Source organism: Apium graveolens, chromosome 6 (genome assembly GCF_009905375.1).
Source record: "Apium graveolens cultivar Ventura chromosome 6, ASM990537v1, whole genome shotgun sequence".
NCBI lineage: Eukaryota > Viridiplantae > Streptophyta > Magnoliopsida > Apiales > Apiaceae > Apium > Apium graveolens.
Window position 1 is genome coordinate 169,765,261 of NC_133652.1, and position 13,430 is coordinate 169,778,690.

The window sequence follows — 13,430 nt, forward strand, 5'->3', positions numbered from 1 at the left end:
ATTGGAGCAAAGTCCATCTCCAACAACTATGATGCCATTCTCACTAAGAGTGAAGCTCCTTCGGAACTTCATTTTATTCAGGATTTCTTATCTCATAGTGAAATTAGGTTCGTATTGACACAGCCATCCAGTATATATGGAACTCAAGTTCTGACATTCTGGCGTACTGGACATTATGATGATGGTGGTAAGCATGGGACTCCAAGCATCGTATTTACAGCAAATGAGGTTGAGTATGTTGTTACTTCGGGAGCAGTTCGAAAAGCTCTACACCTACCTGAATCCTGTCAATATAGTTATGCTATGGAGGAGCCCCTGCTACAGCAAATGATGGCTAATCTTGGGTATGAACATAGTTTGGCTAAGTTGGGTCAGCTCAAATGCCCATATATTCGAAAGGAATGGAGCTTCTTCTTCGATTGCATCACGAAGACGTTTGCCAATAAATGCTCCAATTTTGATGTCATTCCTATACTGACGCAACAAATTGGGTATGCACTCCTAAACCAGTCTTATTTTGATTATGCAAAGACTGTGTTATGTTTTATAGGAGATAGAATGAAAGAGGACAGGAATGTAGTTTACTTTGCTAGGTTCCGTCAGTTAATTTACAATTACTGTACATGAGATGAACCAAAACTAGTAGGTGAACTCATAGAACCTTTTAGGTTAGCAAAAAGGGCTTTTACTGATCTTTTCATTGCTGACAACAAGAAGGGAGTTTTGAGACCCCTTAGCATCCCTTAATCAGTAAAGCAAGCTCTTGTAAATGCTGATGTTGCTACATATTCATTGATATATCCTAATGTCCAACCCACAAACACACAACAGTCATCAGCACCTACTCCTGTCATTCCATAAACACATACATCAGCACAAGCCATTCAACCATCAACAACTACGGTGAAGCCTTCTTCTTCTAGAGCAAAGAGGACTAAGTCAGTTCCTCAGACACAGCAGAAAAGAAGGAAGATAATTTTAAGAGATGAGTCTGATGATGAGGAGGTACATGTTCAACCATCAGAACCTGTTTCAAAAGTATCTGAGAAGGTCTCTTCTCAGAAAGCTCATGAAACTGGGAGTTCTAGGCCCCTAAAAAGGCTTAGAAAGCTAAATTCTGATGACAAAGCTCCCAAAGTCTCTCCACCCTTGAAGAAAGTGAAGAAACAAAGAGCTAACAGGGACATAGTTGAGTCAGATTCAGAGGATATGGAAGCAGCAGCTAAGGAAGGGGATCAGGAATCTCTGATCCCAAAGGAGCCAATTGTGATTAAATCCCTTCCATCTACACAACCAGAATTTGCTGAAGCCACTGAATCTACACCTCCATTGTCACCAATTCAAGCTGAACATATCCCTACACCTCCTGTGTCTCCTATCATTAATCAAGTACATGATGAAAATCCAGGTATGAGTGCTGAAATAGATATTCACAACTTGAATGTGCCTGAGGTTCTGTACTTGGAAGCTCTAACCATTCCTCAACATACTCCACCAACAACACCAATTTTCGATATTGATTTCAATGCAGATATTCCAACAACACCTCTTCTGAATCTAGATGATGAAGATCAGATATTAGGTGAGCATCAGAATTTGGATGTTGATCAGAATTTACTGCCAGATCAGCACTTAGAGGATGATTTTGAAACCTCTATAGCCTCACATACTATCATTTTATCAGAGGATGCTGATTCTGCAGACTCTGTAAGTTCTGATGCTGCAAATATTGACACTACTGGTGAAGCTGCTACAAATGAAAATGCTGATACAGCTGGTCCTTCAGGACATGCACCTCTACAAGTAGTTAATAAAGCTGATTTGGTTAAAAAGTTTGTGAGAGGGGATGCACCAGTACCTTAGAGTGAAACTCCAAGAGGAAAAGAATGGATAGTGGAACAAAGTTGATTTTGTTCCTACTGCAAATATTTTTGCTGAGCACCTGGCTAAAGCTGATGAGATGCTGGTAAATGATGACTTCAAAGCACAGCTCAGAGTTACTGCATTGAGTACAAGGAACCTTCAAGGTCAACACTCAGTAACTCAAGTCAAGGTGAACAAAATTCAAGAAACTCTGATTCAGCAAGACATGAATGTTAAACTGGATAAGAACATATTTTTCAAGCCTGCCTTTAGCAGATTTGAGGCTATTGAGAAAGCTCAGGAGAAACAGCAAGCTCAGATTGCTGAAGTACTAAAGAATCAAGCTTCTCAACAAGTTCAACTAAATGAAATTCAATCTTCAGTGGAATTACTTCTCTCTCTCCTACTACCTGTTGATGCCAAAAAGGGGGAGAAAGTGATTAAGTCCAAATGCTCTACTGATTTAGCACTAAAGAAAAAGGATGATGGAAATGATGACCAGGAAAACTCTGAAAAGGGTAGAGGTCATGGTCAAGGCAAAGGTTTTTCATCCAGGAAAGCAGGAACTTCTACACAGAGATCAAGTTATGATGCTGATAGAAGAAAAAGTTCTGATAAGAAAGTTCTGACTAAGCCTGATGTTCTGATACAGGGTGAAAGTCAAGAATCACAGAAGTTTATGTAGACACTAAAGCTTAAGGGGAAGGAAATAACAATCTACTATCAAGACCCCAAGTTACAGAAGCTGGATGAAGAAATTTCAAAAAGACTATTTCTCAAAGACAATCCAGGTGTGGACTTTGAAAGTCTAAAGGAAGAAGAAGCCAGACTTAAAGCAGAAAATGTCAAATCCAAGTCTAAAGCTTCTATTACTGCAAAGAAACCTCCAAAGCCTAAGGGCATTATGATTAAAGAGAAGACAAACTCCGAGGCAACCAAATCTGAATTCAAAGCCAAATCACAAGTAGAGGTAGATCCAAGGTTCAAGGGCAAAGCTAAAGTTGATGAACCTGTAAAGATATATATGCCAATCATGGATCTGGAAGCAAAATATGATAAAGATACCAGTCTGATTTTGAAAAAAAAAAGAATATTCAAACAACCTTTGACAGAGCTCATGTTGTTCAAGATCAGGACTTGGTAAATTCTGATATGACAATGAAGCAAGCAACCTCTGACAGAGCTCAAGTTGTCTTGATATCAGAAGATAAAGAAAAAGAAACCTCTGACATTACTCATGTTAAACCTTCAGAAATTCTACTACCTGGATTTACTAAAGCTCAACAATCTACTCAACCTTTGAAGACTACATCAATTGGTTTTGAAGCAAGAGTTATTAGAGGGAAGGAAGCTAGAGATAAAATAGGACTGGGTAATGTTGATGAGAGAAGAGTAAACAATTCTACCTTGGATCCTACATCTCTTTCTGAACCAGGGGTAGGGACAACTCCAGAAAGGCTAAATCAATTGGAGTCTGTACAAATGGTCTACCACTCTGTGTTAAAAGAAGATATCATGTTATACTTCATGACAGATGGGACGGTATTCCAAATAAGAAATGATGTTATTTGTTTGAAGTACTTTGAAGAATTGCAATATGTGCTATTTCTACTTCAAGTGAAAAACAGATCAACAGATGGTGCTGCCAGTTACTTAAAATCTAATATTCAAAGATAGAAGAAACTTTACTCTGTAAAGTCTGACAGACCATATTATCCAAAGTACAGAGCTCACAATGGTGAACTAGTTGAGATGAAGTCTAATACTTCTAAAATCACTACATTTTTGGGTATTAAGGGACTGGAATTTAATCTGGAGTCTGACAAAGCTTATATGATCAAACTGGATCAGGAAATAAGGAAAGTAAAGATTAATGATCTCAAGGCTGCTATCTTTCAAACAACAGAAGATACAGTTGAACTTAAAGATGCAAGAAGGAGGATGCAAAATGAACTTGAATATGCTGAGAGGAGTTTGTTAAAAAACTATCTCAGAACAACTCCTGACATTAGAGAGGTCACACACTGAAGCCAAGTCAAGAACTACAACTGTAAAATTCTGAAGGATATACAGGCTAAAGCTGATATCAGACTTTAAGGATGGTAAAAGCTACAAGGACTGTGAGTTGTAGTTATCTAGTCAAATTCTCATATGCATTTGTACTTAATGTTTTTGACATCATCAAATATCTATTGAACTTGTATATTATGCTAATTTACAAGTTGGGGGAGATTGTTAGATATATTTGTGATGTCATGTCTAATGATGATTTGTGTTTAGTTTTCAGATCTTAACTAACAGGACAAATCAGGACTTAACTGGAAATCAGTACTTATACTGAAGTCAGAAATTAAGATATCAGAACTTAAGTTATCAGAACTTAAGATATTAGAAGATATTTATCAGGAGATAATATCAGGACTTAAGAAAACTTTCAGATAAGGAAGGCGGCTGATTGAAATGAAAGAAGATCAAGACTAAAACACGAAGAGATATGCATGAAGAAGAATTCTATGAGAAATAGAAGATTTGGAGGAAAAGATAACTAATTGATATATTTTAGGATGCAGACTTATATTCGATATCAATTAGAAGATTATTTTGCGGAGGGTTTACACTATAAGTGTTATCTTAATCGAGAATATTATTCATTGTAACCCTATCAGCTCTCGTGATATTTGTTCATCACTGAGAGAGAACGATTCCATTGTAATACTGTTTTATTAATTAGATTTTTCTGTGTTTCATACTTGTGTTCTTAATTCAATTTGATTGTAGTATACATTGTATTCAACCCCCTTCTACAGTGTGTGTGACCTATCAAGTTTAAACTAATAAGACTACTTTAATATTATTTTAACCATCATTAGCAAGTAAAACTTAGGAACTTAATATTTATTTGAAGATAACCTACATTTTAAAAAATAAAAATTAGGATTTTTAACTTTAAACTTATAGAATAAGATAATTGCACAAAAATTAGATATTATTTATAGATGTTTCATATTGTAAAATAAAATGGTAATAAGATTTCATATAATTGATTATTGAATTATTTAAAAAAAAATAAAAAAAAATCATGTTATCATGTTAATATTTTTCTAAGATGACCTAATTTTTAAATATTAAAAATTTTATTTTCTAAATTTTATTTATAATTAAGTTATAGTAATATCCGAAATTTTTTTAGAATTCGATTAATAAAAGAATAATAGAATAAAAAAAGATCAAAATTAGATAAGGACTAGGATTTAAAATTGGGTTAGAATATTGGGCCTAAAATTTGGATCAGATTCTAATATGGATAACTTGTAGGTTAAGATATAGGGTTTTGTCTCGTTATAAATACACCCTATTCGTCTTCCCCGCCTTAATTAATAAAATTCGTAGGGCTCTTCTCAGCAAAAATCAGTAGTCTTGTAAAATTCGTAGAAAATTCATCGTAAGTCAGAATTCAGTGATTCTGGACTTTTCGGAAAGGTCTTTTCGTTATCTTCAGCTTTCGTGTTTCGTGTTTTCCAAGAAAATATCATTTAGAGGGTCAAAAAGAGTAAATTCAGATTTGGTCAGGCTTTGAGGTAAGTACTTTTTGACTTGATTTTATATTCGGAAAAGTTTTGATACTCTGATTTTCGAATTTCGTATAAGATAAAAGAATTATGTTTCGAACTGTATAAGAAATAAGATACGAGAATCTTTTGAAACCCAGTCTCTACATTTTCGAACCCGTTCGTAATTTACGCTATAGTTCCGGAACTAGCCTTAGATACCCTTAGTAGGCGCACGAGTGTGCAACTTTAGATACCTATTAAGGGCGCGTAATTATTGAACTTTAGATGCCGACCACTGGCAAAGTGTGGTATATGAGAATAAGAATAAGAATTAGATGCCGGCTACTGGCAAAGTATAAGAATTATCGTTTCGTTATGTTTTACTCTGTTCTGATCTGTTATAAAAATCTGATCTCTTCTGTTTTAAATTCTGAATTTTAAAATATAAAACTTTGGGTTGGATTTATTTTAGAAATTGTTTTTACAAAATTATTATCGTTTTGAGAAAATTTGTTTTATTAAAAACACCCATTGTTTTCCGGTTAAATAGTTAGTCAATTTGTACTTGCTGGGCTTTGTAGCTCACCCCTTTTATATTTCAGGTTTCGTATAAGATTTGAGTTGGAAATCATTGGAGTTCGAGGACTTAGGAGTGGAGTATATTAAATTTTGGGTTTCTGTTAGCTGCGCTTTTGTAGTAGACACCTTTGTAATAGATTTTCGTATTAGTAAATTGTATTTTATTTTAGTTTTTATTTCTATAAATGGTATCAGAGCTCTGCCCGGCCGGAAGTGCAGAGGCACTGCCCGGGTTCCGTATGTGTATTTGTGAGATCGACGAGGACGTCGATCCTATAAGAAGGGGTGTTTGTAACATCCCACATCGATAAGAATAAGAGTATTTGTGTCATTTATAGATACAAGTCAACAACTAATGTGTACCAAATTGCTAGCTTTTTCGGACTGACCTGTGATGGGTTGTTGGGTCCTCTACACATTCGGTTGTGGGCTTAGGTGTTATAAATATGTAATATCCCGTAATTTTTTTAGAATTCGATTAATAAAAGAATAATAGAATAAAAAAGATTAAAATTAGATAAGGACTAGGATTTAAAATTGGGTTAGAATATTGGGCCTAAAATTTGGATCAGATTCTAATATGGATAACTTGTAGGTTAAGATATAGGGTTTTGTCTCGTTATAAATACACCCTATTCGTCTTCCCCGCCTTAATTAATAAAATTCGTAGGGCTCTTCTCAGCAAAAATCAGTAGTCTTGTAAAATTCGTAGAAAATTCATCGTAAGTCAGAATTCAGTGATTCTGGACTTTTCGGAAAGGTCTTTTCGTTATCTTCAGCTTTCGTGTTTCGTGTTTTCCAAGAAAATATCATTTAGAGGGTCAAAAAGATTAAATTCAGATCTGGTCAGGCTTTGAGGTAGTACTTTTTGACTTCCTTTTATATTCGGAAAATATTTGATACTCTGATTTTCGAATTTCATATATGATAAAAGAATTATGTTTCGAACTGTATAAGAAATAAGATACGAGAATCTTTTGAAACCCAGTCTCTACGTTTTCGAACCCGTTCGTAATTTACGTTATAGTTCCGGAACTAACCTTAGATACCCTTAGCAGGCGCACGAGTGTGCAACTTTAGATATCTATTAAGGGCGCATAATTATTGAACTTTAAATGTCGACCACTGGCAAAGTGTGGTATATGAGAATAAGAATAAGAATTAGATGTCGGCTACTGGCAAAGTGTGGCCGTAGATCAAGACTGTGGTATTTATAAGAATTATCGTTTCGTTATGTTTTACTCTGTTCTGATCTGTTATAAAAATCTGATCTCTTCTGTTTTAAATTCTGAATTTTAAAATATAAAACTTTGGGTTGGATTTATTTTAGAAATTGTTTTTACAAAATTATTATCGTTTTGAGAAAATTTGTTTTATTAAAAACACCCATTGTTTTCCGGTTAAATAGTTAGTCAATTTGTACTTGCTAGGCTTTGTAGCTCACCCCTTTTATATTTCAGGTTTCGTATAAGATTTGAGTTGGAAATCATTGGAGTTCGAGGACTTAGGAGTGGAGTATATTAAATTTTGGGCTTTCGTTAGCTGCTCTTTTGTAGTAGACACCTTTGTAATAGATTTTTGTATTAGTAAATTGTATTTTATTTTAGTTTTTATTTAGAATTAATGGTTCGGAAGTGCGGGCTGTTACAGTTATAGTTATACAAAAGTTAGATATTAATTATAGATGTATTTTTATAATAAAATGAAATGATAATAAAATAATAGATTCCATAAAATAAATAATTAAAATAATTTTTTGAAAATATTTAAATTATATTTCATGAATTCATAAAATTAATTATTGACTAATAAATAATATAAAATTTATGATATCATATTTGTCTATAATGAGCCGACGACTCTTTAAGAGTAAATATCCTTAATGCGAGAGGGGTCTTTTAGACTTCTATAATTATTATATTATATTATATTTATATAAAAATATTTAGAATTTATATGAATATAATATTTATTATGAATTTCAAAATGTCAAACATCGAAAGGGAAACCAGTAACATATCAAAGATAAGAAAAATATCTAGGCAAATATTTATTTTATGCTTAGATATCTTTATATCTATAGAAAAATTGTATCTCACGAATTGAAACTTTTTATTTTGACAAACAACACCTCTAGATAAAAGTTAAAAAAAGAGCAGCGAAATATTCAATCCAAAATTTTAATGGGGAAAATTTATTTCGTTTAATTAGCAAATACTAATAAATTTATAATATTATAAATTGGTTTTTGATTTTCCCTGTCTCAGTCCGTCGATTCATGTTCTCTTTTTCTATTTGTCCTGCATTCCATCACGTACGGTATCTAACTAATCGAACAAATGGAGTCAGGATCCGAAACCAAATCAACAAAGCCGGTTCTATCAAACATAACCGAGTCAGCAGAACCACAACTCAGCACTCAGCCGAGTCGCTACGAGTCACAAAAGCGTCGAGACTTTAACAACTTGTTGAATCACCTTAAAACCCACAAAACCCCTCCACTTTCATTACAAGACTGTAACGGCGGTCACGTGATCGAGTATCTCAAGTACCTGGACCAGTTTGGAAAAACAAAGGTGCACGTGACCGGGTGCATTCATTTTGGGAACCCGGACCCGCTAGCTCAGTGTGGGTGCCCACTGAAACAAGCCTGGGGTAGTCTGGACGCGCTCATTGGACGTCTTAGAGCCGCATTTGAAGAGAACGGGGGCGCGCCGGAGTCAAACCCGTTTGGGGCAAAAGCTGTATCGGTTTACTTGAGAGAGATTAAAAAGTGTCAAGCTAAGGCTAGAGGTGTGGCTGACAAGAAGAAGAAAAAAGTGGCCCAGTCGTCGAATGTAACGGAGGCAGCAATGTCGTTGATCAGCTTTTCTAAGGGTGGGATGGTTTAGACTTCACTTCCGATTCGTAATATATTAAAATATTAGTCGGAACATATTTAAAGCTTCAGACAATAGTGAAAATAGACCTGGATCTGGATGCATCAGTGTGCAATTGGTTACTATTTTGCAGAATCTTAGTAATATTTGCCAATGCAAAATTACTGGTTACTATATTATATTGTTAATTATTTCGAGTTTTCTGTTTTGTGTATATAGACTCCTAGTTAGATTTCTTTTGATCACTCTGTTATCCATACTTCATAGTCCATAAACTAACATCAAAACCAGGTGCAGCCTTCGGCATTTTTATAGCCTCCTATATTTTTATTTGGTCCGTTGTCATTGGTTACCGTAACTGCACTTATATTCGTTCTATATAGTGAATCACGTATTATAATCGGATTGATTTCGGTTAAACCGAAATACCACCCCTTCTGAAATTATTCCAAATAATTGTTAAGGTTGCTTACGGAGGTGTAACAGGATGCAGAGGATAATACATGACTTGGTTCTACAATGGTGATAAACTGACCAATAACAAGGTTCCTAAATTCAGCAAACAAAGCATTTGCCTGCCTTTTGTTGTCAACCAAAAGAAATTTATGTTCATCAGCTTACCTTCAATGACAAACTAACTTATGTTAATTATCGTTTGTTTATAAATTAGACGCTGCTGAGTCATATATTTCTAACAAAGTTAACAGGGAGCAATGAGGTTTGCTGCTATCTTAGATAAGAGTCATATATTTGCTTATAATATATTCGTATAGTTTTTTTTTTTTTTAATAATTGAATCGGTTTCGGTTTTTTCGGTTCGATTTTAATATATAACCTAAACTGAACAATCTATTTTAATTTTGATTTTAATATTTCAATTTGGATTTATGTTCAAATTTAAACGGCCTGTTTTATCAGTTTTTAACGGATTCGATTTCATTTTATTTCAGTTTTATGCCCGGACACCCTAATAATGATAGTACAATAATGTGTTCGTTTGCCTCGATTTCTCCTTATAAAAATAGTTGCCCATTGCTACTTTGGTGCTTGAGCTTTATAATTAATTAATGCTGGTAAAAAGTAACCGATTTATAAAAAATAAAAATGATACAGCACTCTGTTACGATTAATTGACAATTTTGGTTGCATGTTAGTGTAAAATAAAAAGAGAAAGAAACTTGAACAGGTATATGTAAGGTCTCGTCAGTGTATGCGGCTGTTTCAATTTATCCGTCTTATTTGATTTTTTATAATTAAATTGACATAATTTTGACCGAAAATTTTATATAATATATAATCAAAAATAATATAAAAATTATATCATTAAAAAATATATATAATCTATTTTAATATATATTCTTCAATTTTTTAAAATAATGAAAAATTGGTATTTAATTTACGATCAAAATTAAATTAATTTAATTATAAAAAGTCAAATATGACATAAAATATTAGAATAAATAGAGTAGACGATAAAGTACAAACATGAAGGTGAAGATGTATGAATGGTCTGGAACTTAAGTCGCCTTTATTTTTGGGTAATGCTGCTGTGTACCCCGTAACATCCCCCATATATTTGCAAATTGATGTCACGTGTTAAGTGCCAGAATTTAATTCGTGTATATATGTTTAGGGATATTGGTTCATTTATTATTATTAAAAAATTTATTATTTATAATATAATTAAATTAGAACTCGTGTGATGTACGATGTTTTATAATTTTATAAAATTTAATTATTTTAGTTTAATTAAAAATTATATTAATATAACCCTGATAAATAATATATACTTCCTCCGTCCCTCCCAAATATTTATATTTGGATTGGACACAGATTTTAAGAAAAATGATAAATTAGTGGAGAAAAGTTGAAATAGTGGGTACAGAGGAGATAATTAGTGGATATAGTTATTTTAAAAATTATTAAAATTTTACTATTTTTGGAAAAAAATTAAATCTAAATAATTGGAAGGGACATCTCAAAAAGGAAATTAAAAACAAATGGTAGGGATAAAGGGAGTATTATTTTATTTGAGTCAGCAATTTATAATCAATAATATAAACTTTTTTTAACTTGATCAATTGTATTTATTATTTAATTTTATCTCGAGACCTATTATACTATTTTATTATTCTGACCAAATTTCACTAATTATATTTTTTTTCTTTGAATTTAATTTTAGCCCAGATAAGTATGATTTTGTTAGTGTAGAGTATGTTCTTTATCGTGAGCCCATTATACCAACTAATCATATTTTAATTTTAATTTTTATTTTATTTTATCCAAATTCGATACTGAAACTTTTTCATCGGGACGAATAATTTATACAGTATTATTTTGTTGCCTGAAACTTTTGATAGAACAGCAAGTCATTTATAGTACGTCAATGTGTTTTACTCAAAAAGATAATTGATTTATATATTATTTAGAATTGAAATACAAGTAAAGTAACAAGTTAAAACAAAATATAAAGATAAGGTACAGCAACTAAGCACCAAACTCCTATCGTTACCAAACCAAATGATATTTTTTAATGTTTCGGCTAAGGAAGTGTTTTAGTAAGAGAAAATATAAAAAATAATATGTTTTATATAGAAAAAGGTAATTGTTTTATATATCAATTAAGGATAATCAAGTTAAATAATGAAATTTTTAAATAATAATCATTAAGTAATTTAAAGAAGGACCGTATAAATCAAATTTTATATATTTTGCCTATTATACTATAGTATATTCCAGAAGATAGTTTACTGAGCCGCCTTGACCTTCTAAAATAATTTTCGTTATTATTTTTTCTTTTTTATATTTCTTATCTAAACTTAATTATTTGAAATTATGAATAATAAAAAAACATATTAAATTTAAAAAAAATTGAAAAACGTTTTCTTTTTAAATATTTTTATTTCAATGAACTGCTCTCTCATTATTCACAAGTTATCATAAAAATTATATTATGTATTAGTCAATAGTAAATTTAATATTTTTTCTTTTTAATAATATAAAAAATTTCAAAAATTACAAAAAATAGATTAAAACAATTTGAGAGCCGCCATCTCATCGCCCTTGTAAGCATAGAATAATATAATGATATAATGATTTTAAAAAATATTGAGAAAACTTATTTGTAAATTCTTGCTGTTATGCCCGCTTTCGGTCATGGGCCCTAAACAAGTCCTCATGGGTGCATTGAATAGCTGGATTCTCATATGTGGGCTAGAATCATGGATTAATATGACTTGGGCCAGCATATGCGAGCTGGGCTCATGACATGCGAGCTTGGCTCACACTTGCTATTAGGTGACTTCACGCGAGATAGGCTCAGGTGATAGTACTCGAGCTGGGCTCGGTTGCCCACACGCGGTCTGGGCCCACGAGCCCACATCTTATGAAATCAAAGGTAACGTTGTATTTATTGATTAAAAAGGAAGGCAGTGCGGGCCGAGGCCGCCAGGCCGACCCGCATTAGAGGACTTTGTGTTCGACATGGAAAGTGGCTCATAGATGATTGAGTTGCTCGTAGACTTCGGAGCTGACACGGGTTGTTCCTACAATCACGGGAAGGATTGCGGAGATGTCGCGAGATTGTAGGAAGCGTGTGGAGCCAATTGAGATTTACGTGACTAATTGGCTGAGGCCTGACTCTATCATGGGCTTGGGCTGCACGGGCTGAAGAGTCCTAACCCTAGCCTATGTGACTTGTTCCCCAAGAACTACGTGAGGCTTGATCCCTATAAATAGGATACGTAGGCACTTGTATGAGACATGAGTCGACACTTGACAGAGAATAAAAACCCTATTCTTTCTTAGGGAGTCAACATACAAGCTCAGCCACCACCATACATAACCTTCCTCTGCCCTCAAACACCATCCTTGATCCTTGTTCCGCCCATTAACCTCCACAACACTTCCATACGAAATTCTCCCTATAACAATTGGTGCTAGAAGGAGGGCCCTTTTACTTTCATCTTAGGGAGAAAAGATGACCAAAGAAAACAAACAAACGGTGACACCCGGAAGCGGGGGCAAGAAGAAGGACCATAACGAGGTCGAGCACGCGCCCCTAGAGAATCAGGCGCCACCTCCACCAATTGCAACCGTGGATGGGCAGGCAGGCGGTCATGACGTATCTCGAAGGGCTGGCCGATCAGATGAATCAGATCAACGCCCAGATGTCAAGGGTAGAGAGAAGCTCGGTCCAGAACGCCAAGCGTAAGACGCGCCGCCTCAAGGTCTCTCAGCGTAGCTGGAAGGTCAAAGGTCCTCAGAAGAAGCTGATTCACCATTTTGATGACGCGGAAACTGATACCAAGCAGAAGAAAGAGACATCGCGCGAAGAGGAAGATATCCCCCGAGGTCATGATGAGCGGGGCAGCCAGATCTCTACGAGATCGGGGCAGAAGCCAGCTTCATCTGAGGCAAGGTTGACTAGCGTGCTGGTCCGAGTGGGTAAAAAACTAAGTGAGCATGACCTCAGGCTTAAATTAGAGAATTGCAAGAAGGAGAGAGAAGGGAAAGAGCCCGTAGATCAGAGAGGCTCGAAGAGGGAGCGGGCAGTGAC

General features: G+C 34.2%; 1 protein-coding gene across 1 annotated transcript; it reads left to right on the forward strand.

Annotated features, from left to right (window-relative positions):
* Window positions 1–8,332: 8,332 nt before the first annotated feature.
* On the forward strand, window positions 8,333–8,884 carry LOC141665586 (protein LIGHT-DEPENDENT SHORT HYPOCOTYLS 5-like). Its single transcript, XM_074471574.1, has one exon. It carries the CDS (start codon window positions 8,333–8,335, stop codon window positions 8,882–8,884), a length of 552 nt encoding a protein of 183 aa, XP_074327675.1.
* The last annotated feature ends 4,546 nt before the right edge of the window (window positions 8,885–13,430 follow it).

Coding starts and splice junctions, on each gene's coding strand:
- LOC141665586 (XM_074471574.1), top strand. CDS start 8,333: ATGGAGTCAGGATCCGAAACCAAATCAACAAAGCCGGTTCTATCAAAC.